The 26,486-nt window shown below is 35.6% G+C and overlaps 1 protein-coding gene across 4 annotated transcripts in view; it reads right to left on the reverse strand.

Moving 5' to 3' along the window:
• Window positions 1-26,486, reverse strand: part of MGAT4A (alpha-1,3-mannosyl-glycoprotein 4-beta-N-acetylglucosaminyltransferase A) — a 127,618-nt gene that overhangs the window by 13,421 nt on the left and 87,711 nt on the right. For all 4 annotated transcript variants that reach the window (XM_087426195.1, XM_087426197.1, XM_087426194.1 and 1 more), the window contains 9 exons: window positions 24,795-24,908; window positions 23,291-23,366; window positions 16,061-16,175; window positions 14,519-14,649; window positions 11,841-11,948; window positions 11,521-11,714; window positions 8,493-8,571; window positions 7,445-7,511; window positions 74-186 (listed from right to left, as the gene is read on the reverse strand). In XM_087426195.1, coding sequence (XP_087282321.1) covers window positions 74-186; window positions 7,445-7,511; window positions 8,493-8,571; window positions 11,521-11,714; window positions 11,841-11,948; window positions 14,519-14,649; window positions 16,061-16,175; window positions 23,291-23,366; window positions 24,795-24,908 — 997 coding nt within the window. The remainder of the gene's footprint in view (window positions 1-73; window positions 187-7,444; window positions 7,512-8,492; window positions 8,572-11,520; window positions 11,715-11,840; window positions 11,949-14,518; window positions 14,650-16,060; window positions 16,176-23,290; window positions 23,367-24,794; window positions 24,909-26,486) is intronic.

Consider the following 26,486-nt stretch of genomic DNA (forward strand, 5'->3'; position numbering starts at 1 on the left):
TATGAAATCAAAATGTTGTAAAAAAGGTAGAGGTAGATCTAAGGTGTTTCACTGATTTAATATATTGTCTTACCTCATTAAGAATGGCCCAAACAGCAGAATTCTGAATAACTGTAAGTCGAAAGGCTGCAATGGGGTTTAGATTGGGATCCACCATTCCTTCTGCAACACCATTCTCAAATTTTCCTTCAAAATAAAAATCAACACTTGTTGGGTAGACTGACACAGCACACATAAAATATCACCGACAAAGCAGGAAAGGAAAACACCAAAATATTTCTAGGGGAGATCTTTAGACAGGGCACGGGTGAATTTTTTTCCTTCTTTCTACTTTCATTCAACTTTTAATTTTTAATGCTTCTAAAAGCATTAGAAGCAACCCATTTAAAGAGGCAGAGCTAAACTTTTCATTATTGCACATTTAAAAAAAAAGCAAAAATATATTTGTTCTTGCATCAATGTTTTAACATAGAGGTTTTTAGCAAAATGTAACTTACCCAAACCTTACCAAAATATACTCTGTACCATCACTCAGTCTGACCACTTTGAGTGTTAAGGCAATACTAAAAAATTTCAATGCTTTAACCAGACATACATACAACGTTGGCCTTCAGCAGGGTCTCAGCCTATGTGTATTCTTTCCAAGGCCACATCTAGAAGGAACTGAGACGTGAAACCTCCTCTAGGCAGTTCCAACGTAAAACTCCATTATAAATGACAGGCTAAAAATGCTCTTCTGTAAGGATCATGACCAAGACCTTCTAAAAGGTAACATGCTCTGTACCCAGTTTTTCTTGCTGTGAGGGCTATTACTCTTAAAACAAAACAAAAAGCTGTTGAAAAAGTGACAGGAAAATGGTTTGTTCTGAGCCATACTTCTCTAAGCCAGGGATTAGAAAACTTTTTGTATAAAGGGCAGACATTAAATATTTTGGGCTTTGAGGGCCAAAAGGAAAATTGAAGATACCACGTAGGTACTTATATATAGAAAGAGAGAAAACAAATTTCCACAAAATTTTTTTTGATGAAATTCAAACTGTAATAACAATAACTGAGTACTTTTTTTTTTTTTGCTAATACAAGTGTACTAAAGAGAATGTACTTCCTTTTTTGAGGATAACATTTCAATTAACTGGGATTCAAAGTCAGTATTCCTTATCATCAAAATCAATTGCAAATATTCATTTGTTAATGTGGATCTATAATGATATTTTACATATTTTATCTTGAATATTTCCTTTCACACTGCCTACACACTGCCTAACATTGGTATCAATCCACAAACATAATTTTAATGGAGCATATTCATCACTTGGAAGGTATTTATGGAATTCTATTAGATTCTTCCCATTGATATTTGCCTTATAGTGATCATTACATTGCAGATACATCACTTTCAATCAAAGGTTAGGTAGAGGCTCCTCAATCAGCTTGATATTACTTGTAGTTCAAATAATGTCATCAAAGTGACTTGACTGCAATATAAGTCTTACATATAAACATTGTTTTGTCTTGTAATTTTAGGTTGAATTCATTAAGAAACATTATCAAGTCTGCAGCAAAAACTAATTTTCAAAGAGATAATAGTGGTTGAGGATAGTTCTCACTTGGAAAAATTTCAATTTTGTTCCTGAGCTCAACAAAAAAAATACAACGAAATTTTAGCACTGCTAAGCCCCAGAACTGCTGTGTGGTAGGGCAAGTCAGGATATTCAGTTCCTATTTCTGACAAAAATTCACAGAACTGACGATGGTGAAGTCTATGAGAGTGAATCAAGTTCCCTGTTGACACTACTGGTTCAATAAAATAATGATACATGACAGATTCAAATGTTTTCTGTAAAGCACCTGCTGAGGAATAATAACATAAATAACTGCAGGCTTTAAACACCTTACATTTTCACAAGCTTTGTAAATTTACCCAACTAAGCCTTCTCCTCCACATATATTTTTATCACCATTCACTATAACACATCTCAGCAGATTCCACTTCAGGTTGTACTACATTTGTGTTTTCTCAACTTGTTTGAAAACACTGTCTGTACTTGTTCTGCAGACTATTCACAGAGGTCAATTCTTCAGTCACGTTAGACTTGGCATTGACTCCAAATAACAACTGAGCAGTATCAGTAACATCTGTCAACTCATCAAGAGCCAAGGAAAACTACTCAAATAATTTGCTTTACTTTTTTGCTTATTAATATTGTTCCCAACGTCCTCAACTCTTCAAGCAACTGTGGTTACTGAAAGCCTAATGGTCTTAAGTAAGTTTATTTTCTCTGCAAACACACCTTTGGCTGCTGCAATCAAACATGATTTAATTAACTCACTATTGGTAAATGATTTTACTTGCTTGGCTAACACATGAGCCACTTGGAAACTCACTTTGGTTACGGCCTCAGTTGAATTTTTTATTTTTGTGAAGAAATTCTGCTGTGATGAGATATTCTATTTTAAATTTTCTAATTTTTCTGACCACTGCTTTCCTGTGAGTTGGGAATATTGTTATGAGTGCTTTAGCACAGCTACTGAGGCATCACTGCATAATAACCACGATGATCGGCCATCAAATTGTGTAAAATAATCCAATTTCCATCGTGTTAAAAAGTATGACATTCAAAGTCCACCTTACTTTTCTTATTTTGATATGATGGGTAAGCAATGGTAATTTTTTTTTAAATGTTACATGATGGTGATGTGTGTGGCACTTGAAATGCTGTCCAATTATAAATGGATCACTGCTATGTGTAGCGCATGGAGCACCAATTCGAAGCAATGAGAGCACCACCTCAATTTATACTGCAACTACTCACTCATCTCTGCTATTGTAGCATAAAAGCACACAGACAATACATAAACAAATGAGCATGACTGTGTTCCAATAAAACTTTATTTATGGACACTGAAATTTGAATTTTTTATAATTTTTACATGTCACAATATATTCTTCTTCTTTTCACTTTTTCAACCATTTAAAAGTGAAAATAAAAAATGAAAAAAAATTTTAAAATATTCTTAGCTCACAGTCCATTCAAAAACAGGCAATGGGCCAGATTTGGCTCATGGGCTGTAGTTTGCAGACCCTTGTGCTGCTAACTTATGCAGTCTATTCTAGTCTTACAATATATTGATTAGTATATATCCTATAGTAAGGTAAGATACATTCAAATTGAAAACCATATCAGAGAAGGCTTATATTCATTTGTATAGGAAATATTAAACTTATGAACTTCCAAAGTAATGTTTTTATTCAAAAATTATTAAGAAACCTATTTCATAAAAGTATGTCCATACTTGGGGCTGGACTGGGAAAGGGAGTACATGCTACAAAAAAATATTACTGAATATTGAGTTAGGCAGGGGATTCAGGGCTGAAAAATACTGTGAAACTTGAAACATTTTACCTAATGAGATATCTGATACTGTCACCTGATGAGCTCATTTAATTAGAAAAATAATTACAAAATGATATAACTGGTTTCATTAAAACACTTTGACCCACAATTTTAGCCTGCAGATATAGCCTCATGTGTGCAAAAAGAATATATATATTGCAGCAAAAACTGCAAACAACCTAGGTATCCATCACGAGGAGACTGGCTAGTTGAATTATGAAATGCTAATACAAGGGATTACTAGGCAGCCAATTAAAAGAATGGAGAAGGAACAAAAAGAATGAAGTAAAGTTGAAGATAATGCAATTGAAGACTTACTTCCATTCATAAGTATATATTGTAGAGAAACTCTCATATGTGTGCATAAGTGTTCAGGTCACCGCTGTTTATAACAGCAAAAAGACGGAAACAAATTTTATGCCCAAACAGGAGAAGAGATACTGATATATTCATCCATGGAAATCTACACAGCAGTGAAAATGAATGAGCCACAGATACACGCATCCACATGGATGAATCTCACAAAGGTGAGAGAAAAAAACAAACTGTAGACTACAGAATGGTATCATTTATATCACATTTTACAACAAGCAAAATAACACTGCATGTTCAGCGATATATTACACATATGTAGTAAAGGTGTACATGGAAATGGTAACCACAAAATTTAGGATAGTAGTTACCCTTGGGTGGAAGGGGAAAAGAAGATATTAGGGAAGAACGACCAAATTGGCAGGTCTTAAGTTGAAACACAAATAGTCATTATATTATTATTTGTATCTTTTTGCATCTGAGAAATACTTAACATTTTTTCAAATGTACATCTTCCACATGTACATATGTATTTTGTTCATTGAAAAAAAAAGATGCAGAACAAGAGTGTAGAGTATGTTATCATTTGTGTGTGATTGTGTGTTTTTAAGGAATAAACTCATATATTTTTATTTGTGACTAGAATACTTTTGGAAGGACACAAATCATTATAGGAATTGCCTCTGGGAAGCACTGGGTAGGAGGCGAAAGAAGAAGGAAGGAGACTTAAGTTTACCCTTTTAAACTTATATTTGCTACCATGTGCACTCACTATCTTTCCAAACAACAAATTTAACTTTTGTCCTTAACTGACTGTTCTGGTAGATAAGCATTAAAAGACAGGAAAGGAGGGAAAAATGAAGGAGGAAATTCCTAAAGAGTGACTAGAATCTCCAAATCCTGGCATTGAGAGGACTTCCAAGGTCCTGCCACACCCTCACAGTGGTCCACTCCTTCTTCCTGTGTTTCTCTGTGAAAGGCTCTTCTGCTTTCTCAGAACTTTAACCTACTAATAAAACTAGGATTTTTTTCACAAGACTGTCCTTAGCTATCATGCCACACTCATCTAACCTACCCCACCTTTGAGCATCGGGTCTCCACTAATTGACAGCTGACTGTCTATTGTTTTCGACAACATTTTTGGGCATAAACTGCTGCACAAGTCTGATCCAATTAAATTCCGGCCCCTTTGCAGGGCCAGTCTTTGTGGCTTATTTCCACACAAGAGGGCTCTTATTAGCTGTCTCTTTCTCTGGTTCTGTCAAACTTCCAGATGGGCTACAGTTTAGCTTGAATGTAGTTACTAGCCTCCTCTTAAGTGCTTACACCAAAATCTCCATTGTACTCTACAGAGCCCTTAGGCTTGAACTTTCCCAAGCTCTGTCTCTAATAAGTCAGTCCCCTTAGGGAGAGCTACAGCGCTCTCTGTTCTTATGGCCTGCCTCTCCCCTGGATACAATCTCTGCACCACTGCTCAGGATCTTTGGCAGGGACTGTAGCCCACTTCCCTTGGAGTGACACCCCCGCTTTATGAGCAGAGCACTGGGTGCAGCAGTAGCCCTGTGTTTTCTGGGCTTACCTCTCCCAGTGTGCTCGGGCAAGTGAGCTGGAGTGAGGGAGGATCAGGGCCAAGTATTCTCACCCTGCCACGTCTGGGGGTGGAGCTTCCACCCTACGAATGGAGGTTAGGTGGAAGAAGGGAGCCTCAGATCTGTTAGCTGCTCTTATCTGGAACATGGAGCTGGGGATGATGACAGATGCGGGCAACCTGCCCTTCCCAGTGAGACAGCACAGCCCTAGAGGGAGAGCTGGCGGCAGAGGGAGTCCAGCATTCCTGGCTGCACCTACAGAGAGTCGAGCTTCCATCTCACTGAGCTTGGACAGTGTGAGCAATGGAGCAGGTCAAGGCTCAAATGCCACAGACTCTTAATGTTCTTACTGAGATTTACATTTTCATGAGTAAATGTTTCTCCATTTGCTGTATTTTTTTAAAAATAATTTTCATCAGTTATGGTTTTTTTGCTAGGGAGAAGGTCCGTGAAGCCCCTCATACACCATTCCACTAAAGCGTACTTCTTAAGTGAGCAGAATATTTTCTATTCAGTTGCTCTTTGTTTCTGTTGCACGCTTTTGTTACACAAGGTCCTAAGTTTGACGATCCATAAGTTCTCTTCTGGTTCTAAATACATATGAGTTGATGTTTTAGATGGTCATTATCTTCAAATTACTGCAGATATAGATGTCTCTATTTCCTACGCTACTTTCATAATCTAGAACACAACATTCTCAGAAATTCAGTAATTGACAGGTTAATAAATGTCTTGTAAACTCGGCTAATTTTACGTACATTTCTAGAGGTGAGCTAAGATATAACCCAAATATGAAAATAATTAAACTCATCTATCCACCACAACTACATAGAAATTAGTCAGGGTTATTGTACAAGCCTTGTAGCAAAAACTGAATGGCACTCACCAAATGTAAAACTGCTCTAGAGAGAATTATAAGAATGTATCTGTCCTGTATACCTATGATATTAATTTACCAATATTCTCTTTTGCCTACCACTAAGAAAAGCATTAATTTGTTTTAAGTAAAGGAAAATATATAATCATTCACTGAGTTGATACCCATCAAGTGACAGGCCCTATGTTAACTGCAGGAGACACATGGAGACGACACCCCTCCTCTTTTATGGTGAGAACACAAAACTGAGCTATGAAACCATATAATTATGCACCAAAGGTATACACGATGTGAGAGGAAGAGCAGAGAAGAGGGGTAAGTAAACTGGTTAATACAGGATGAGAAAGCATTCATTAGGAGGAGAAATATCAATCAATCATTTCAGGTGGAGAAAATGGCCAGAGACCTGGCTGTACTAAGAGCACGGGGCACGAGAGGAATAACAGTCTTAGGACTGGAGAAATAAAGAATAAGAGGAAAGTTACAAGATGTGAAAGGGGGCGGGAGCTAAGGAATCTGATAACGGAAAGTCACTAAGGCTTTTACCCAGGTTAATATCATTGTAACATCTGCGTTGTAGAAACGTAGTGCAGTGCTTTGTGGAAAGCCAATGAGAGGACACACGTAGAACAGTCCTTCTTTGGCTCGGAAGAGGCAGGGGCCTATAGCACAGTGGCAGATAGGGTGACTGTACAGTCACATACAACAGACATATTTTATGCTAATGGACAGTAATGTGGGGGTGTTCAGGGTGTCTCCCAAGGTTAGGCTTAGCCAACTAGATGAACAGTGACAGCAACAACTGTGGTGACCAAAAACAAAGGTCTATATTACAGATGCTCAGAGTAGATGACTATGTGGCCTCCAGGTGGCTATGGCCGTGGCCTCACATTACAGATCTCAAGCTCAGGACGGAGGGAGGGGCTAAAGGCACAGATTCTGCATATGGATGTTGCTGAGAGCAGGGGAACAGCTAAAGGCACCCAGTAAGAGACAGCAAAAGGCAGCTGAAGGCAGATTATCTCAGTGAATATCAACAATGAAATGGCAGATGGAGAAAGAAAGAGGAATCAGTAAATAAACCTTTAATCTGAAATCCTAGTTGGGTCAAGACAATAAAAGTATGTACTAAAACACGAGAACAAATAAAACTTGCAGTATATTGGTAACTGTAATCCTAAAGCTACTTAACATCTGAAAGAATTTAAAACTACTTTAGGAGTAAGTCCAGAAAAGTAAAAGACATTTTACTGGTTTAAAGTAGGTATTACCTATTCTGAAATAACCATCTTCTAATCGTTTGTCTTTGGTTTCTTTGCTTATTTCCAAACCTTCACTCTAAAACAGAACAAAACAATTAATTTTAAAAATAATTACTTCCATTTAAAACAAAGCTAAGTTATTAACATATTCGATAAATATAAAAGTGATATTTGTGGCACAGCTATCTTTAAAAAGAGAAAATGTCATCTCAGTCTTGAACCTTAAAGGCTTATCAACACAAGTGTTCTTTTTTAACTATCATCTGAATCTGTATATAATATATTGGTGGGTAGAAAATTTAAATTTTAATTAATTTTAAATTTAAATCAATTTAATAGAACACTATTTTCTATTAAAAATATACAGAAGTAAAGAACTGTGTGTTAACTTGAAAGAAATCTAAGCATTCCTTAGAGACCAATAAATTAATTTTGTGTATTAATCAACAGGCATTAAAAATACATGGTCTTGGGGCTGGCCTGGTGGTGCAAGCGGTTAAGTGCGCTTGCTCCGCTGCGGCAGCCCGGGGTTCGCCGGTTCAGATCCCGGGCGCGCACCGACACACTGCCTGGCAAGCCGTGTTGTGGCGGCGTCCCATATAAAGTGCAGGAAGACGGGCATGGATGTTAGCCCAGGGCCAGTCTTCCTCAGCAAAAAAAAGAGGAGGACTGGCAGATGTTAGCATAGGGCTGATCTTCCTCACACACACACACACACACACACACACACACACACACACACACAAAAATACATTGTATTTGGGGACTCAAAAGACAAACAGCAGGTAAACATTAAAGTAAAATAATGATTCATTTATTTTCCTAGTAAAATTTCCAAGTTACTTTCCAATAGGAAACAAAATGAAGGCTCTTTGTATGAATAAGGCAAATGGGACAAGATACTAGGTGTTCCATATTTCAAAAAAAATTAATATTACTCACCACTGTGTTCCTGCAATCATGAGAATTTTCTTTCACCTCATAAACAAGAACAGCCTCAAATCAAGTCTGTTGGCACTAGTTCTTAAGGAAAAGTAAGGGGAAAAAATAGTCATACCTTAAAAGGCAAAACTTCCACAGTTGTGTTTAGCAGAATATCTCCTGGATGTTCTTGGTTGCCACTATGGAACAAATAACTGAAAAGACAGATATAAAAATAAAAATATTAGTCAGACTAGACTTCACAAAGGTTCAGGAAGATGGCCCTGGCTCAGGGTAAGCTTTCTAAACAAGACTCTAACCACAAAGTTGACAACACAAGAACTTGTAGTAACTGCACATTATGTGTTCTGAGCAGTTTGTAGGAATTTAAAAACTTAGGGGTGCAGCCCTTAGGTGACGTGTTAATTCTTGCTGTCAGAAGGGGCATGTTTGCTGCTTAATATAATAACACACTTAACATATAAAAAAAATGATGAGTTTTATGTTGCTGTTTACACTCCTTTAAATATATGATCCTCTTGACAGGAACAATCAAAATTGTGGCAGCTATATATTACTACTGTATCTTGCATCAGAGAAAATTTTCACCAGGACAGCCATGAGTCATGGCAAGTTCAAAGACTAGTTTTCTCCAATACAAATAATTTTAGTATTAGAAGACTGAAACTAAATTAACTGATTCAAAATATCTGAACAATTCCATTTGTCAATATTAACAAATATTTGAATTATGACTGATTACATGATATACTGTGATAAATCTAAAATACTCTCTGGGTATGAGTATAATGGTCTCATGCTTTGATACTCTGAAAACTAGTGTGGAAATTGTGTGGGGGAGGGTGGAGACTAGATGTGTACAGCATACAAAGTATATCTAAATTTAAACCTTAAGTTTTACATAAGTTAAATGGTTAAAAGTTTATGCTTAAGAGTCAGAAAGACCTGGATCCAAATCCCGTGCCTCTCATTTATTAGAATTTTCACCATTAGCAAGTCACATGAGCTTTCTGAGCCTGAGGTTCCTCTATACAATGTAGATGTTTCCACTTACCTCATGTGCCTGAACAAAGGAGTTTATGAGAACTCACAAAAAGTACCTTGCATATCAAAAATACTTAGCAAGTAATAGTTACAGTATGGTTATGATACAGTTATAGGATGGTACTTGTGGGAAAAAAATCACCTGTGATAAAGAATTGGTTTTTAAATGTTACACAGGTCAGGGGACCCTAATAAGAAGCTCCTTCTAAGATACGCCAAAAATTACTTCCAGCATTTTCAGATGAGAGACACCCTTTTTTTTTTTTTAAGGCTTCTTTGACTTGGAATGCTGCTTCATATTACCATGGCCTATTCAATATCTCAGCTACAGATGCAAAAACATGGGATGGGGGAAGCCACTTTTAAGAAAAGAGCCCACATTATGATATAATCTGGGGTTTAGACAGATTGATTCAGAGGTGTTCACCATGTGATTCCTCTAGTGAAAAACTCAATACCACCTAAAAAGTTTAACATTAGAAGAAGTAAATGATGGTAGAGCCATGCAATGGGATACTGTGCAGCCATTAAAATGTTTATGAATCATTTATGATAGAGCATAATGGAAAACATAAGATATAAAATTATAGACCATGATCTCAAAGTAGAAAGTGCACAGAATTACCAAGAAAAAAACGTGCCAATAAAATGGTGTCTTTGGAGTTGTCATTTTTTCCCTCATTCTTCGTACTTTTAAAATTTTTGCATAATGAACACACATCATGTTACAGAGTCAGAAAATATTTCCTAACACTTCATTTCTGTATTGATAAATGCAACTTCTCCATTTTCCCCTCTCAGCAAATAAGTTATTATGGAAATCCAAAAGTGATTCCTTTTCTCTGTCCTAGGAAGGGTGGGTCTAGCCATGAACTCTAAGAAAATTCACATATACTATGGTTTTAGAAGAACTGTGTTTTACTAGAAATGTGCCCTCAGTAGGGGCATGTAAATATTACTTTACAGAAGTGTATTGTAAATGTATTTGTTGTTAAGAAATTTTATCTCCAATATATGAGTTCTTTAGCAGATTCTTTGATGGAATTATTTTCATTTACTAAAAATAAACCAACAAACATGGTTTAAGGCTATTCTTGTTTATGATGTGAAAGAAAACTATCGTTTCTATTTCTCTGATGATTCTTTAAGTGTGGTAAACAACACTTCAAAGTGCAGAGTATCACTATATAGTATAAAAGTGAAAATTAAATAATAAATATTATATACTCATTAACACGCAAAACATTACTCAAAAGTATTTTTATGTTTTCCAGTGATGTTCCTTTGCTTAAAGTATTTTTACACTTAAATTCCTCTTTAGAATCAATTAAGAGTAACAAAAGAAAATTAATAACATCACATTATAGCTATGCATTGTTTTTGACCATTTTAAATAGAATTATTCCAAATGATTTTTGGCGGATTCTAAAAACTAAATGGCCCTCACACAAGAACACATAACATAATATGCCACAGGCTAGAAAATTCTATTCTATTCTGGGGATTACATTTAAGTACGCCACAGACAGTCTGGGGAACACACCCAAAACAGGAGAGGTTGAAAGAATCATCACTGTTAAATGAAAAATGGGGAGAAAAAGTCCTAAATACTGTAAAACGAACATAAATGCTGAAAAACACAAAAAGACTGTCAATTCCTCCATGGTGTACTAAAAAGAATCCAGCGTTTGCAAAGCCACTGACCAGGAAGAGTCCTAGTCTGTCAAATTTATCATGTCAACCAAATTGCTGGGTAATCAACTAGCTCTCAGTCAAATCTTAAGGGCAATTCTAGGATAAGGACATGAAAACTAATGTGAGATTTTGAGGGAGAGTTCTACATAAAAGCATTAAAAAACTATACTAAATATATGTTAAGAAATACCAATAGAATTTATCAAACATGCTAAACGTGACATTATATCTGAAAACAACATACTCATTTTATTACTGAGTTTTAGGAAACGTAATTTATAACCCAACATTTGGGACCCACTGTCTCCTTATATCTGTTATACACAAAAAAATTCCATCATAAATTACGTTATGAAATAAGAGGTCTGAACTGTAAGACCAAATATATTTCAATAGTCACCAACCTTTCTACATTGACTGGCTTATCAAATTTAAACAAGATGTAGTCTCCAGCTATCGGGGTTATAGCCCAGAAGAAATCCTCGCCCATATAAGTTTTCTCCAGTGTATGTCCTTGGTAGACCTTCAAAGAAGTAGAAACTTCTGCAGGTGGGTTTACATGGATTTTAAGAAGTAAGGGTTTCATGTAATCTTTATCCTAGGAGGAAAGACACATATGCTATTAAATAACATATAGCTTATTTATACTTAAGAAGAAGAGCAATGATTATACAGTGAAAAACAAATTGTATGTGCATGAGAAAAATAAAATAAAATCACCAACCGTGAGTTTCTGAATTTTTCCTGTTAGTGAAGAATGCAGACCAACATGCTGGAAAAGGGAAGGTCTGAAGCGAATTCGCAGATTTGCTTTCTGTCTATCACAATGTTTCTAAATATTAAAAAAAGAAATCATATTAGTGTTACATTATCAAGTAAAATCTTGTCATCTGAAAAATGAGAAGTCCTTTATAAGAATACTGAAAAGAAAATACTTCATCTCATAATTCCAAGTCATATGTTTTTTTAGGGTCTGCTTTGAGGCATTAATAGATTTACTACCTACCTGATAAAGAAACACGATGTTGAAATTTAAAATAACCACATATAAGGGAAGAGTTAAGGATTTAATTTCAACCATCTTTCAAGATACGTCAATATTTATTTGACTTTTAATATGAAAATGCACAAACCATAAACTAGAAGTTTGGTTCAAATAACAAAATATCTTTAATCAGATAATATAATAAAGAATTTGTAAATACTAAAATGCACATTTTGTTGCATGAAAGCAATTTGAAAATGCAAGGCAATAACTTGATTACAAGCAAGTAAACGACATTAAGCATTCCACAGACAAATCTATCTCAGCACAGTTAAGGGACACCTATGCTTCAACTCCAAGCGCCTCATGGCCCAGACTTCAGACGACAACCTGTCCTCACGCTTGATTGTACCGTGTGAAATCCATAACACTAGCAGGGCTCTCGCTGTGTGTTAGTGCAGTGCTTCAAGACAGTCATGGCTATCCTGCCATGCTTTTACAAACTCTCTTCATTTTCAACGACTTTTTTAAGTTTTGAGCTAAGAACATATTGAAAAAGACATATTTATAAGACATTTCCACTTTGAAAGACCTCCAATAATTTACTGGGTGTTAAAATGCCTGATTTTTCTCAAGAAGTTTTACTTCATTGACATTATTACTAACAGTAGAATAGAGGTGAAATGGTATATTTTATTTACACAAATTCAACTAGTCAAGTGGAAGGAGAGGGAGAGGGAAGGGAAGGGAAGGAGACTAAAGGGGAAGAGCAAAGTGGAGGACAAAGAGGGTGAGAAGAAAAGAACAAACAGCGACTGAGACAGAGCCCACCACCCAACAGGCAATGGACACACTGGGGCCTGAAGAGTGAAAGTAGGTTGACAGCCTTTGGGAGAATGTGCAAATGCTCTGAGGGGTTCCCCAGACCACTGTCAAAGCGATATGGTTCCGGAGGCCAGCAAGTCTATGGTGACAGCTTCCTCGGCATCCTAGTGGAAGCAACCGAAGAATTATGGGCCACAGACAAACATGGCCTGAGGAAAAGTGAAAGAACAGATACAACTGTCCAAAGGGTTATGTACTGAAAGATATAGATGATTTAAAGGGTTTTCATTTTTACTATTAGAGATTTTCACCTCACAGGACCATTTTAGAACCAAACTATATATTAGATAAAACTGCACGGGACCAATTAAATGCAAGTATATTGTAGGAGCGTAAAGATGACATTAACTTTTTTGTCCTACAATAAAAATTCTTATAAATCACAAAGAAAATACAGGCAAGGGCTTACATCATAAAAATGAGCTGTTCAAATCAATTTATACGTTCAATCATTGTTGGAAAGTAGATACTCTGCTATTCTGCTATATTCCATGTTTTGTTCTATGAAAGTGGTTATTTTTTAAAAAAAACAAAGAGAATGCAACAATAGCTTACAGACACCAGAGGACAGAGTCCTAAAAACTAACTGCCAAGTAGGATGATCAAACTATTCTATGGAATATAAATTCATGAAGTAAAATTAAATGTTTATTTGTTAGAATGAATGTTAAATCAACCTTATAATGACATATGCTTATAATAAATATTTCCTTGTTATTACACGTCAAAATTGACATTCACTTTTAAGAATGTGTACATTCATATTTTATTTATGCTTACACCAAATAAATAAAATTTGTTTTTCTTTTCAGAGGTATATCTAATTGGACAAGGAAAACATATCTAATTACCTTTATAATAAGATTTCTGTGGAAATAACTTGATATTTGAATAATCAAAGCAAAAATCATCGTTTACCTACTTACTTGCCACCATCATCCCAAAGGTCACTTTAGTATGGCCATTGGTTTCTTGCAAGTAACACAGGGAAAGGTACTTTTTTGACTTGCCATTGTTTTAGTGTAAAACATATTAGTATGTTTAGTATAAAACATGTTTAGTATAAAACATATTTTAGTATAAAAAATATTACTTCTATTTTATTCCTTATTTCTGGATGTGTTGGGGTCTGATACTGTCCCCAAAAAGTATTTGAAAAAAGAAAGCTGACAGAGAATATGAAGAATATGAAGAAAACTGAAACAACACCCCATACAGGACAGACATGATCAACATCTAGAGCCAACAGGAACGAAATACCAGAGCCTGAAGACACTATAAACATTTATCAGCAATTTAAAGAGTGAGCTTCACTGATTTACAGGATTTTCCTCTGCTATTTAAAAGTCTCTCTACTATAGGAACCTTTTGTCAGTTCAAGAAAGAAGTCAAGCACTTGAAATGTTAAGTGGAAACATTGTTTTCTTTCAGCTACCTATTAATTGTTCATTTATAAAATCTGGCTCCCTAGAAGTCATTTTCACAAAATATAGATAAGAAGCCTCTTCCACCTTCATAAGAAATTAACTTACTGCATCTTTTTCAGGGTTGCAGACTTTCACCCAGAGAATATGGTCCAAGAGCCAATCAATGGGTTTCTCCTTATAGAACATAAATATGAATTCTACAATCAGAGTGAGGTCTGGCGCTTGAAACATTTTACCTGAAAAGATATTCCCAGTCAATAGCTGTAATAAAGAAACCAAGCATCAAAATGGCTTCAATAGGGGCAGGCCTGGTGGCGCAGTGGTTAAGTTCGCACGCTCTGCTTTGGCGGCCCAGGGTTCGCCTGTTCAGATCCCAGGTGCAGACCTACTCACCGCTCATCAAGCCATGCTGAGGTGGCGTCCCACACAGAAGAACTAGGACCTACAACTAGGATATACAACTATGTACTGGGGGCTTTGGGGAGAAAAAAAAAGAGAAAAAGAGGAAGATTGGCAACAGATGTTAGCTCAGGGCCAATCTTCCCCCCCCAAAAAAACACAAAAATCTCATTAAAAAAAAAAAATCAAGTATCCATTATTAAGTTGTCTCTTAACCTCAATTAAATCAGGACAACACCAGCTTTAAAAAAAAATGGCTTAAATAAGTGAAATCTATACAACAAATACATAAAAGCTATGCTTTCAACTATAAATCACTATGAATAATTTCCCCACTTGTCTTATCAAAAACAAACAAACTTGCATTAGCTAAACATTCCGAGTTGTCACCTGGGTATAAATGGAAATACTGAACTCCTGACTTTCTCTATTACAAAATCTATCAGACAACTACTGGCTCAAAGGAGTCAGGAAGTAAGTCAAAGATTTCTCCTTTATGTCTTATTAAGATTCTTCCCATAAAAAAAGAAACTTAAGAAGTTTAGGTAAAAAAATTTTAATTAAATCAATAAATGCAAAAAAACAAGGACTCCTAATTCTGTCTTCACTGAAACCTTCACAAGTAAAGATGTTTTTTGACTCTTCAGTTTTGAGATAAATGATCAACAAGGTCAAAGCCCCCAGCCTCTAATAGTTCAAGTTTTAAAGTACCATAGGAAGTGAAATGTTATCCTCTGGGTGTTTTTTAAAACCTGTAAATTTCCTTGAATTCTTCAACTTTAAACATATTCTCTTTAGTAGGATAATTTAGGAATTTTAGTGAAAAATAACTTTTAAAATGAGCACCCTGACTAGTCAATGAAAGCAACATATGAATACAAATTAATCACTGAACAAGAACATCATATACTACATGAAACACCACGAATTCATACTATAAAACTGTTAGTGTGGCATTCTTTTTAAAATGACCCCAATTTGCAAAAGCACTGGGCTATAAGAGAGGAACTGGAGGAGTCAGAGGAGAACTACTCTAGAGTCAACATCACAATCTTAGAAGAGTCTCCAAATACTATTTTGAGTTGACTTGCACCATTTCATACATGGAAGTTTACCTAAGTTAAATTTCCTCAACAGCAATCCATGTACAAAGAAAAAACACAAATTTAAGTTTAAAAACCAATTAGTTTAAGATTCCAAGAGTCACAGTTATTTCTGAAAAGTAGATAAATCTGACACTTTTCTTACCAATGAAGCCCAGCTGGGAGAACTCGAGTATCATCCATTCCTCAGAAGAAAGTTGAAGTGCAAAATTTTTTATAGTGTTAAAGTAATTCTGTTTGACAATAATATCATCTTCAAGCTACAGAAAATTGAACAATCATATTAATAAATCAGAAAGAGAAGGAAAGATTTAGACAGAAGGATGTTCTTTTTTTTTTTTTTTTTTTAATTTTACATATTTATTTATTTTTTCCCCAAAGCCCCAGTAGATAGTTGTATGTCATAGTTGCACATCCTTCTAGTTGCTCAGAAGGATGTTCTTTATTATGGAAAAACTCAAGCACATTTTATAATGAAAATCAAGAAAACGATGGTCATAAAGGATGAAAACATAAACAAAAATTTTATTAAAAGAAAATGAGGAAAACAAAATGGAAGATGCACATGGCAAGTCAACTAACCCACTCCCTCCCTGTGGGAAATAACAATGCCACTCCATGAATTACCCCTTTTTGGTCCTTTCATAGTGCCCAACATGACTTCACACCATCTTTTTTTTCTTCTTTTCAAAGGAAAAGAATTTTTACAGGCCTTTTAAATTTTTTTGCTTTTCACATAATACATGTACCAAGTCAAAGAGAAAGTCAAAGAAAAAGCTAGCGGTTTTCCTTCTCTGCCCTCCACCCTGCTAGTTGAGGTGACCAATGTTAAAAGCTGGGTGTGCACCCATTCGACACCTTCTGTAGGGACATACATCACACATAGACCCATACATACTTAAGGTTCCCATCCACCTTTACATTTTTATAAAAAGAGGACCATATTGTGAAACTGGCTTTTTTCTCTTAGTATATCATGAATATCTTTCCAGGTTAACAAATATATATTTAGATCATCCTTTTAGTAGATGCATAATGTACCATGGTATCAATGTATAACAATTCATACAACTCGCCCCCGCTCATAGGCAGACATCCAGGTTGTTTCTCATTTTTTGTCAATGCAAACAAATGCTGCAATAAATACGCTTATACGTACATATTAGCGCTTTTCACTTCTGTAGGACAGATTCCTAAAAGTTCCCTTTTCATAATTTAAAAGATATCTTCAAAATACTTAAGAAGCTGTAGCAATTCAGAGTGCCAGTTAACCCCATGTGCTCTGCCAGCACCACGTGTTATCTATGCTTGGAATTTTTACCAGTTCCATGGGGAGGTGACAGAGATCAGGGATCATGAGTGTCTACAAAGACTTCCTCCCCAGAATCTCCTTTCATAAAATTTTAAAGTCACAGATGATTTTAATATCCTAAGAAAACTTTTCCTTTTCTTAATTTCATGTTATCATTTCTAGTTACCTGCTAAGTAATTTTCACTTATTTTAGTACTTAGATTTTTCATGTCTTTAAGTCCTATAACCTTTCTCCTTCCTACCTTTGAAGAAACAGGAGTAGTACTTGGAAAAATGACACTGAATCACCAAATACGTATTGAGCGTCTATTATGTTCCAGACACTGTACTAAACCCTGGGAATATTTCAGTGAACAAAAAAGACATGTTTTATGCACTCAGAGCTTTTAGGCAAGCTGGAGGGAAAACTAGACAAAGCAAAGAGCTATGCTGGCACCTACCCTTGCGTTCTGAAAGAACAGACGCCCAAGCTCAAACCTAAATGTTTCCCATATATGCCCAAAGGAAAGATGATCCCTATTATCAGGCAATTCCACATTTTTCCAATAAGTAAATTAAAAAACAAATTGGGGACTAATTTAAATATACAGAGATATAGATGAAATAGTCAAATGCCTACTTAAAATTTAGTACACTAATTTTGGTTACCACACATAAATTCACATTTTTTATATTAAATTAAAAAAATTACTTTGTTCCTTGCACATATCATCAAGCAACTTCACTTTTTAAAAGACTTTTTATTTTAAGATAATTGTAGATTCATATGCAGCTGTAAGAAATAATACAGAGAGATCCCAAAGACCTTTCACTCAGTTTCCTTCAACATAACATCCTCCAATATAACTACAGTACAATATCACAACCAGTAAATTGACTTTGATACAATTCATTGACCTTATTTAATTTCACCAGTTTTACATGCATTCAGTGGTGTGTGTGTGTGCATGTGCGTGCGTGTGTATTTAGTTCCATGCAATTTTATCATGTGTAGATTTGTGTGACCACCACTACAGTTAGGAGACAGAACAGTTTCATCACAAGGATTCTCGAGTTACCCTTTATATCCACAGCCATCTCCCTCCTTTCCTCTCCCTTCCTAGACTCTGGTAACCAACAGTCTGTTCTCCATCTCTACACAGTCATGTGTCGCATAACAATGGGGATATGTTCTGAGAAATGCGTCCTTAGGTGATTTCGTCGTTGAGCGAACATCACAGTGTCCTTACACAAATCTAGATAGTATAGCCTACTACACACCCAGGCTATATGGTACTAATCTTATGAGACCTCTGTCGTATATGCGGGCCATCGTTGCGGGCCATCGTTGACTGAAACGTCCTTATATGGCACACGACCGCAAATTTGTTATTTCAAGAATGCTACATAAATGGAATCATACACTATGTAACCTTTTAAGATTGGCTTTTTAAACTCAGCATAATCTCCCTAAGATCCAAGAAGTTGTATGTATCAATAGTTTGTTTCTTTTCATTATTTAGTATTCCATGGTATGGATGTACCACAGTTTGTTTAACCATTCACCTGCTGAAGAATATTTGAGTTGTTTCCAGATTTTGGCTATTATGAATAAAGCTGCCATGAACCTTCATGTACAGGTTTTTTAGTGAATATACGTGCTTCTCTGACATCAGTGTTTCGTCATGGCAAGAGCCACTTTTTGAAAAATCTAACACATATTTCATTAGTGATCGCTAGTTTACAGACGGAAGCTAAAAACAAGATGCAAAATACTGTTTTTACAGTATGCAAATATAGTATCAAGAAGAGGTGGAATATTATATATACACTTTTGCTTAAAGTTTTTAAAAGTATTAGGAGAAACCAAAAACTAATGGTGGTTACCCATGGGGGAAAGAGGAAACAGGGTGAAGTGGACAGCCCTAAAAGTGAGACTTCTGTGAATGTATCTTGTTTTTTGTAAGTTTTGATTTTGGAATGTTATGTTTTGTACAACTAAAAAGAAAAACAAAATCCTAAAAACTGAATACAAAATGAAACAAATGAACCTAGTTTCATATCAAGTTGACAGTACAGTCACACAATATAAAGAATTACTGCAAGTGATTTTCAAACAAAATTTTGACTATATATCCATACCAGGATATATCCTAAGGGGAAAAAAAGAACAAAGAATATTTAAATTGCATTCAGTAGTCTAATTGTTAGTAGTGATATTGGTATTGTTATTTTGAAACTATTGTAGGTATATTATAGAATAAAAGAACTGTTATTAGGATAATGTTATTAAAAACTAAGAGAAAATAAATATATGTATAAATTCAAAAAAGTTAAGTAAAAACCCTTAGGGTTTATTCCCAATTTCAATTGGGAATATCAATATAAACTTGTGATTTTTTTCTCTGAAAAGTAAAATCCCTTTTCCTTGCTGAAAGGACTACAAGCAAAGACACTAGAATAGCAAGGAGCATCTCAAGCACCCAGCTTGTGTCTTAAATACCATACGCCTCTAAAAGGAACAGGATCTTTACAGAAGGAACAGGATCCTTAGAGAAATAGCTGATTCCAGATCTGGAATAGGAAACATGCAAGATGCATCAGTGAGCAAAGAAGTGATCAAAGATTATTAGACTTATATGGAAAGAATACAAGAGCCAGTTTGAAGAGATTCTCACTGGCTTATGATGTACCAATGTAAGCATCAACATGAATAATGATTGCAAGGATTGAGGCAAATCAAACATATTTTAAAAATCCATGAGTTCATAACGATACTTTAAAAATAGCCACCACTGGAGAGTGCTAGGGTACCAACTTTAAAAATTAATAAAGAGGAGCCAGCCAGGTGGTACAGTGGTTAAGTTTGGTGCGCTTCACTTCAGCAGCCCGGGGTTTGCAGGTTCGGATCCCAGGCACAAACCTGTACTGCTCATCACGCCATGCTGTGGCGGTGTCCCACATACAAAATGGAGGAAGATGGGCACAGATGTTAGCTCAGGGCCACTCTTCCACAAGCAAAAAGAGGAAGATTGGCAACTGGTGTTAGCTCAGGGCCAATCTTCCTCACCAAAAAAAAAGAGAATAAAAAATTAATAAAGAGAAAATCAAGCATTTATTCTGTCTTTCCTCTGTGAACTATTTTTCAAGGTAACCAAATAGTTTAGGAGGGAAAGTTTTTTATAGAACTCATCTTATAAGAAAATTAGAAATTACAGAATTAGAAAATTACCACTTGGCACCCTCTAATGAAATAATTGGTCTGCAGAAAAATAATGAACAGATGCTGAAACCATAGGAGGAATGGATGCTGGGGAGCTTTATAAAGGAGAGATGAGGCTAACACCACTAAACCCACTGACTAATCTCAGCATCACTAAAAGTGGCACAATGAGACATGCAGTGCTTCATTATGTGATACAGGAAGAATTACACAGCACCACCTATGAAGCACTTGAATCGTCAGTTTTCCAGAAGACACTGTCTTCAATTCCAAGTTATTCGTGATACAGCACTTTATGAAACTGTGTATGATGCTGTCACTGGAAACTTCATTCCAAGCCATAAGCATAGCACTAGGACAACTGACGTTTTCTTCTTCCCTTGTTTATGTCTATGATGACCACAGAGTAACCTCTGGCTCTACTCCCTTTTTATTTTTATTTTTCATTTTATTTATTCATATATTTTGTGAGGAAGATCAGCCCTGAGCTAACATCCGTGCTAATCCTCCTCTTTTTGCTGAGGAAGACCGGCTCTGAGCTAACATCTATTGCCAATCCTCCTCCTCTTTTTTTCCCCAAAGCCCCAGTGGATAGTTGTTATGTCATAGTTGCACATCCTTCTAGTTGCTGTATGTGGGACGCGGCCTCAGCACGGCCGGACAAGCGGTGTGTCGGTGCGCGCCCGGGATCCGAACCCAGGCCGCCAGCAGCGGAGCGCGGGCACTTAACTGCTAAGCCACGGGGCCGGCCCCCTCTACTACCTTTTTAAAGGCACTCTTTAAAAGTCTTGGGTAACACACCCCCAACAAATGCAACCATGAAGTCACATTCCTAGGATAATCATGAAGTCTGGGCTAAATTCCTTTGCTTCTTCACCCCTCACCCTGATTTTCCCCAAATTTCCCAAGTGATTTCTATCCTTCACAAACACTCAAAACTAGCATTAAACTGAGGACTTTTCAGGCAAATGTGTTTTTCCCACCAATACTTTGTAGATCATAATGAACTCACTGATAGAATTCTGTATAATATGAGATTACGTAAAGTCTTCAATGTAAAGCAATTCTCTCTTTTCTGAGGCATAAGTTTTTGGCAAATAGAGTAATTTTAAGAATGTCCATTGGATTCATCTTTGAAACAGGTAAAAAGTTGGAAACAATTTAAATGACCAACAACAAAGTCATTATGATATCTGAATAATCTGAATCACTTCAAGAAGCAATTAAAAATTATACCAATTTATAATTACTGTCATATAAAGGTGTCAACACTATGTTAAGTGACAGCAAAACAGGCTATAAGAGAGTATGTACAATACGATTCTGTTCTTATAAAAAAGGGTTGCCTTAAATGAGTTAAGATGTATAAAGCATAAATTGTAAAGAACAATGCCTGACACACGATAAGCATGCAATAACTGTTAGTTCATAGCTGCTGCTGTTACAGTATCTCATGTACTGACCCTGCTTGGGGGAAGTTCTCCTTACCATCCTCTTTCTTAACCTCATCCTTTCCTTAATTTCCTAAATATTTACTTTTTCTATACTCCACAAAAAAGCTTCAAGCTTCCATTAATTCCCTCCTTGGAGAGAAATTTAAAACAAATTTTAAAAGCGATCTAACTACACTTTTAAATTCTCTCTATAAAGTTCTCGATCATAATGTAAATATTTATATACTGGCCCTAGAACAAACAGCAAGGTTCAACTATAATATTTGAGATATGTTAACATAAAATGTTTTGAAATTATTACTATTATGAAATTAACATAAGACTTCTCTAAGGTATTTAAAGGAAATGTACTATCTAAATCTAGGATATTGTGTTTTTATACGCACAACTGTTGTTGACTGTTATACACAGTGTTATATTCTGACCCTACATCATTCACATTCCCCATCCTGTGAACCAAGGAAGGGTTCACGCACATTTGAATGCAGCTGGTTGGAGGTAAAATGTTAAAGGAGACCAAGTCTGTCCTCAATAGGTCCGCCTTCCCACGTGATGCCAGGCTTTTTTCCTTCTTTCTTCCCCTCCCCAACCCCTGCCAGCGGCTGCTCAACCATTTTCTTTCTGATATGGGGACTCACAGCCTCTTCTTGCCACTCTCATCAAAACATCCTCCCAGGAAAGGATCTAACAAACTTTTTATACTGAAAAAAGTAACTGACAGGCTTAGTGTGCTATACCTCTCAGGAGTATTTGCATTTTGAACAAGGGATAAAGACCTTTGGTTAAAGAAATGAAATTCCAATTGTGAAATTCAAGCTTAAGTCATTAACGAGATTGAGATTTCGAAGAAATAAGAGCTTCTTAGAATTTTTAAGTTGTTGCCTACCTGACTACCTTAAAATCCATATCATTATAGACATTCTTTTAGCTATGTTGCTAAAAGTGGGACCATTAGAATTAAATGTCAGTTTTATTATCTTCAATATAAATGTAAATGTATTGTAGCATACAAAAAACTAGCCTACCATAAGACCTCTAAAAACTTATATGGAAATCCTTCTGTAAAATATGCCAAATAATTAAATCTTAGTTCTTTTTAACAGTGGAGAGAGGAGGATGAGAGAGAAGACGGAGGGATGGGAGAACAGGAAGGAGGAGATGGTGCCCTGTCTGTCCACTGTCACAACACTAAGTGGAGAGCTACAGTTTGTACTAACCCAGAGGATAGAACCGCAGAGCCCACGTTTCCAATGACTAAGACAGACCCTTCTGCTCTGATACACGGTTATGATCTCATAGATCTTAGAGGGTTTATGCTTTTAAAACTTCCTGTTTTCATGAAAATACACCATTGATATTACTTTTCTTTAAAAGTGTGAAAAACATTAAAGGAAAAACCACACTTACCTGAAGGTAATATATGCCCTTTTCCTGAGCATACATCATTAGAAAACAATAATCTAGGTTTTGCTTTGTTCTCCACCTGAAATAAAAATTTTCAAAAATAAGTTAGGAATCAGACTCAAATTTAACAGAATAAGATTAGACGTATAATATCTTATAAATATATTATATATATACTATATTTTATATAGACATGATGTATATATGATATATAGATATAGGGATATGACATATAGATATAGATATAGATATACACACATACATGATATATCCACCTAAGAGAGAATGAAAGAGAATTCACTTTTCTCTAATAAAGCCTTTATCAATATTCCCCAAAACACTAATCTTCAAGACATCCTGAGGAAAAAAGGAGTCTAATGTCAAATAAGTTTGGGAAGCACACATATTCCCCTTCTGGTTACATATTAGTATATCAGAGGCATTGAAACATCCAGCAGTAAATACATTTGTTGAAAAAAATTTTTAATCCACTATTTGCCAAACTTCCTTGACCACAGGCCCTTTTTTCAGTAATATCTTAATGGTTCTGGGAACTAGTGCTTCAAAAGTTATACGCTGTGGATCACTACTCTGGTGCTTAGGGCTATGTTTTGCATACAGGTAGAAACTGATAAATATGTAGTGAATGCCTAAAAACCCAAAATATCATACTAAAATTTACAATATTAAGTCCTTTCAGTGAATTCTTGGTAGCCTACAGAAACACACTGACTAATGCCGAACGAGAGAAGTGGTTACAACGCGATAAAATTAAAGTTTTGAATCATACTAAGTAAATTTCTCCAGAATATACCTCATAAGCTGTTCTGAATTTAATGAGACTATCCACAATTTTTTACCAAATTCAACCTAAAACTTTTTAAAAATAAAATTATATTTATTGAGAGGCAATTAAACAATTATGTGAACATATCTATCTTTGGGACAAATTAACAACTCAAGAAATATAATAAATCTCCTCCCCAAATACTTTTTTTTCTTTTTTTTTCTGGTTAACCCAAAATTAATGCCAATATCTCTTAGATTACTTTGTTTTTAATAACAACACAATGAAAGTTACGTCCTTCAATTTTAGAGATTCAGAGACAAATAAATCCAATCGACTAGTTACACTATTGCAATATAATTATGCAGAACAGTATTACTGTTTTTATCACTTTTATTGAATCAGTTCTCATTTATGTTGCATGCAGACACAAGATTTCTACCTGGACTAACTTTTGTGTTATATTGAATTATATTATGTTACATTGAATATACCTGAGAAAAGTTCTAACAGAGAGCAGCACAGTTATATAAATTAATAAGTTAACCAAATTCAACCTGTCACCTGAGACGCCATAAAATTTCCAATAAAATAACCAAAAATTATTAGCTCTCACTAATTAGTTCAATCCTAAAACATGTTAACCTTCAATGAACAAGAACTACATTCATTATATGTTATTCTCACAAGGGTGGGGGATTTTAAACAACACAAGCTCACCTTACTCTTTCTTTAGAGTCTCCAAATGTCTCCTTTAAATTTGTCAGGTCAGGATAATAGCTTTCAGGAGGTGATATTATTTCCACCAAGCCAGAACTGATTTCTTTAGAAAATCTATCGTGAGAAAGGTTAGCTGAGTTATTTAAGTTCTTTGGGATTTTATTTATCTTAAAGATATGCTCAACTTACTGTGTTTAACACAATACACATCAGTAAGATATACTGTTATGGTCACAGTGTGTTCAGTGAAGTAGCTTATCATTGATTTTACTTGTCAGAAAACACAGGCTTTTCCAATAGCAGGAAGTTTTTTAAAAAAAATAATGCATAAAAAACAATGTAAAATGCCACTATCCTTAGAGTAGCATAGAAATCCTAGGCCAACTGTAGGTATTACATTCCTAAAAAGTATTAAAATTTTAAAAAAATCAAATCAAGGTGTCACAGAAAATAGGGAATTGAAGAAAAACAAACTAATGGATGTGTGTGTATCTATATACATATATTTATACACAAATCAAAGTTCTTCAATTCTCAGGAAGGTTTATTTGTGCCTTATAGACTGTATGTCATTCTAAACTAGTGTTCCTCAGGGGGTGATCTTGTCCCCTGAGGGCACACTGAGCAATGTCTGGAGACATTCGATTGTCATAACTGGGGGAGTACTACGGACATCTAGTGGGTACACACCAGGGATGCTGTTTAAACATCCTACAATGCTTATGACAGTCCTCACAATAAAGAATTATCTAGCCCAAAATGTCAATAGTGCCAAGGTTGAGAAACTTCATTCTAAAGTTTTGTTTTTCTTTTTCGTTTTTTTTCAGGGAAAGATTTGCCCTGAGCTAACATCTGTTGCCAATCTTTGCCCCTCCTTTTTTTTCCACCCCAAAGCCCCAGTGCATTGTTGTATATCCTAGCTGTAAGTCCTTCTAGTACTTCTAGGTGAGCCACTGCCACAGCATGGCAACTGACAGACAGGTGGTGTGGTTCTGCGACCCGTAAAGTAACCCAGGCCGCCGATGTGGTGAGAGCGCTAAATTTTAACTACTAGGCCATCAGGGCTGGCTCTGTTCTAAAGTGTTTTTAATCAGTCTTTACTGACTCAAATGTAATTTCTTTCACATTTGCATTCTCCCTTATTTCATTTTTGCAAACCTCTACAAAATGCTCATGCAACAACCTGCCTTCGCACAAATGTTCTTAGTGCTGAACTGCACTTTTTTCTGGGCTTGGTTTTCCTACACACTGAGGAAGAAGAGAATCAACAGAATTACTGCATAAGCCCCACAGATGTGCCCACGTGTTCTATGGGAAGGGGGACCAATAATGATTGCCCTGTTCCTATATTTAAGGAGTCTATACTAAACTGTGCTTATAGAAAGGCTGCCAAGAAATTGAGCACTTGAGGAAAAATCTAACAAATGCACAATTTAATCCTGAACTATGCATATATTTTTAAAATCTCTTGTTTTAGCTTTTTGATAAACAAAGATAGAGCCACATTATTTTAAATCTAGACTTGCCAAATAATGATTTCTCTTTTGCTTTTCTTTTTAAGCAGAAGATATATCTTTTGGGGGCAAAAATAGATACAATTCAATGAAGAAACCCATATCAAGACTAATTTTTATGATATCACTATTAAAACTATGAAGGCAATATTATAAAAACTAATGATACCTGAAACAT

Source organism: Ceratotherium simum, chromosome 40, assembly GCF_057802395.1.
Source record: "Ceratotherium simum simum isolate JZ-2026a chromosome 40, ASM5780239v1, whole genome shotgun sequence".
NCBI lineage: Eukaryota > Metazoa > Chordata > Mammalia > Perissodactyla > Rhinocerotidae > Ceratotherium > Ceratotherium simum.